Below are 3,234 nucleotides of genomic sequence, written 5' to 3' on the forward strand. Positions count from 1 at the left end.
AACGTGCAGCAGCAGGTGCTGCACAGTGCATGTGTCAGAAACAGCAGGTAGCGCCCATATTGTTCAGTAAAAAGAGGGTGCATATTTAATCTGAACCCGACCATACTGTGAAGTATGCACGCACAGCAGGTGCATTGCGTATCTGCATGCGCGCCTAAATTTTCATAAAGCCATATCGTCAGCCCATGCGCTTACTTTTCACGAGCCAGGCGTTTTGCCTCCAACCTCAGGAGAGCAACGTGCTTGTGCAGAAAGACAAGAGATAGTATGTACAGCTAGAGAACACTCTGAATTCTGAAACAGGATGCCCATTCAGTAAAATCAGCAAGATTCCTACCGACCGCAGAGCGTGATTTTAGCTCGTCTTGAATTCTGAACCGGGAAGAACAAACCAATACTGACTACTACAAACACAAAATGCTACAGCTTACTTAAAAGAAAAGCTACAACGTACAGCCTGCTTGGTGAGCGAGCCCTTGTCCGAGGTGATGTTCAGGTAGAGCCAGTTCAGCTGCAACGGGTGCTTGGAAAGAGACGGCTTGCTCAATCACCAGATGAAAGGACACGGGCTATTATACCTTCTTGAAGAATGACATTATGTTCTTTCCTTGCTTGGGGGCAGCAGCCTTGGCAGGTTTCTTGCTGCCTGCTGTTTTGCTTGGAGCATTGTTCTTGTCAGTGTTTGCTGCTGGCTGTGGCTTGCTTGGAAGAGTTGGCCTGGCACAAACAGAAATAGGTTGATTTGTCAGTGACATGAATAAGAACTGGTGCATTCACTCAGGTTAACAATGACTCGAACAAAGCAATAGCTATGCAAGAGCTTAAATGTGCAAAATATATGTTGTTGTAACATCCGACATCTGACATATTTATTTTTCTCACTGATAAAATAGATGGGTAAAGCTCCTGTTAGAGGTATGAATTTGTGTTTTTCCTTCCTATTGTGCATATAGATGGCCAGCGGCATAATCGAAACTATGCACTAAATCAATTCATATTCCTTGATGGGCTCTGATGCCTGATAAACTAAAGAAGGGGGCGGTTCCTAAAGATAACTGCTTCAGTAACAACAGCAACAGCGTGTGGCGTCAAACTATAAGGTGAATACATAAAGTTATCAAGGATTTCACAGAATACAGAATAAAAAACAGTGTATTACCTGTTAGTGGCATCAGTAGTGGTAACATTTTTCTCTGCCTTATCACTTGCAGGAGCTTCGCCTTCCCAGACAACCTCAGTTACTAAAATAGAAACCGAGCAAAGCTTCAGGCATTTACAATCACGCGGATGGAAAGCAGATGGAAGAATTGAGCAGAAGGATAACTAGAACAGCTAATGATGCAAGCCATGGAAATATTACTTAACAAAAAAAGTTATGTGACAACTTCAATTAAATTTGTAGACTTCTCACATACGCATTCAAAACAACAAATACAGGAAAACAATATTAGATGCACAATCTTATACTTTAGCTAAAAAAGACTATTGACTACAAATAAGACAAATTATTTTTACGTTCATAAATAAGACAAGTTGCTTACACAAAATGTATACATATTCCGCAATATGTTGTCAACAAGTAGCATGCAGTTGTTTACAAAAAAAATAGAGTACGCAGTACAATTGCAGTAAGGGGTATTTAGGTTTTCAAGACATTTCTAGTTTTTGCTTATTTAGGAGCAAGTGAGACTAAGTGAATGATATAAGCATGACAGAGCAATATGGTAGCATGCCCAAATGATATAAGCATGACATGTTTCATGGGATAGAGTTTAACTCTACCTTCTCTCCCCCGCTCATCTATACGTGTCTTTAAGACCTTCCTTCTTTTAGGCGAGGTGGAAGCTGTCTCAGCAGCATGATCCTTCTTATTTCCATCAATTGGTGGATCATTGGCCTTTTCTTTTAAGGTGATCCCAGAACCGTTGCCATTGTCACTTCCAGTTTTACATTCAGAGGTAAACTCAGAATCGGTCCCTTTTTTGAAGCTTTTCACGTCGCTGACTGTATCCTGTTTGCTTTCCACTTTCTTCTGTTCTGATATATTGTCTTGTGCAGCTTCAGTGACAGGATTTCTGGCATGCTGTTTTGGTGGCTCTGGAGATGCAATGGCTACAAAATCGTCGTCATCATCATCATCTGAACAATCAAAGATCGCTCTTCTCTTTCTGTTACTTCCACCATTAGAGGCCCGCTTGTAGTGTGCACTTTTTTCATCATCGCTACTATCAGCATCTGCTTCTTCTTTTGCACATATCTGTGCATCAGCTGTAACTGGAAGTATTTACAGCATGTCAATTTCATCAGCAACTTTATATACAGAATTGATATATGTACTTGAGATCAAAGTGCAAGAAAGTAAAGCAACATGGATTAAAACATGAGATTTAGTGAGAAAATACCAGCTACACTTGGTAGATCTTTAGCTTTAGTGACAGCTGGAGCCTTGGGTTTTGCAGATGCACGGCCCCACATTGTAGACAGGGATGCACCATTACTGGGTAGGGACTTCCCGTTCTGAGCTTTGGTTTTATTTGCATGCACACCAACTGATGGCTCTTTGACAGACGGAGCATTAACAGTTTTATCCAAGACCGGGGCATTGTCCTTCTCAGCTTTAATGCCTGTTTCTTTCACTTGATCGGATGGTTCAGGTAGATCTTGCTGTCGAACCATAGAAGATTGCCCTTTTGGAGCACTACTAGGTTTTGGCACTGCAGGTGCTACAACACTATTTGTAGGCTTTGGGGGCATTGAGCTCACATGCTTTCCTGTGGTAGTTCGCTTGACAAAAGAATTCCTTACACCACAAAACCTGTGCAAGAATTCAGAACCCCAGTGAGGGAAAGGTATCATATAATATTGACATGCTTTTCTTATACATATTGAGAAAAAATATTGAAATGCTTAAAAACACAAAATGTGATCCAGAAAGTACTATTTAATATATAGGCCCAGTTCTTTTGGCTGATTCTCCCAGATGTTGAGAATTGGATCTCCCCCTGGATTCTACCAGATTCTTAAACCCGTATTTATTTTTACAATCCTAACTAAATCAGCCAAAAGAACGGGGCCATGTGTTCTTCTCTAACATATCCCACCTGTGTCTCACACATTCCATACTAATAACATTTTATCATGTCAGTAGGGAGGCGATCATGTCTTGGCGCCTATACCTTTCCTCTCACTATAATATATGATGTAACTCGTCCCTTGGGCATTTGAGTAATAAAT

General features: G+C 40.9%; 2 protein-coding genes across 2 annotated transcripts in view; both read right to left on the reverse strand.

Annotated features, from left to right (window-relative positions):
- Window positions 1-270: 270 nt before the first annotated feature.
- On the reverse strand, window positions 271-2,856 carry LOC119279430 (protein IWS1 homolog A-like). Its single transcript, XM_037560665.1, has 4 exons — window positions 2,403-2,856; window positions 1,783-2,274; window positions 1,160-1,241; window positions 271-717 (listed from the first exon to the last, which is right to left on the reverse strand). The coding sequence occupies exons 1-4, from the start codon at window positions 2,854-2,856 to the stop codon at window positions 573-575; spliced, it is 1,173 nt and encodes a 390-aa protein (XP_037416562.1). The 3' UTR covers window positions 271-572.
- Window positions 2,857-3,050: 194 nt separating this feature from the next.
- The window catches only part of LOC119279431, a 2,713-nt gene continuing 2,529 nt past the window's right edge, over window positions 3,051-3,234 (reverse strand). Inside the window, exon 4 of the mRNA XM_037560666.1 lies at window positions 3,051-3,101. Within this exon, the coding sequence (XP_037416563.1) occupies window positions 3,051-3,101 (51 nt within the window). The remainder of the gene's footprint in view (window positions 3,102-3,234) is intronic.

The sequence above is a fragment of the Triticum dicoccoides genome, chromosome 3B (genome assembly GCF_002162155.2).
Source record: "Triticum dicoccoides isolate Atlit2015 ecotype Zavitan chromosome 3B, WEW_v2.0, whole genome shotgun sequence".
Taxonomy (NCBI): Eukaryota; Viridiplantae; Streptophyta; class Magnoliopsida; order Poales; family Poaceae; genus Triticum; species Triticum dicoccoides.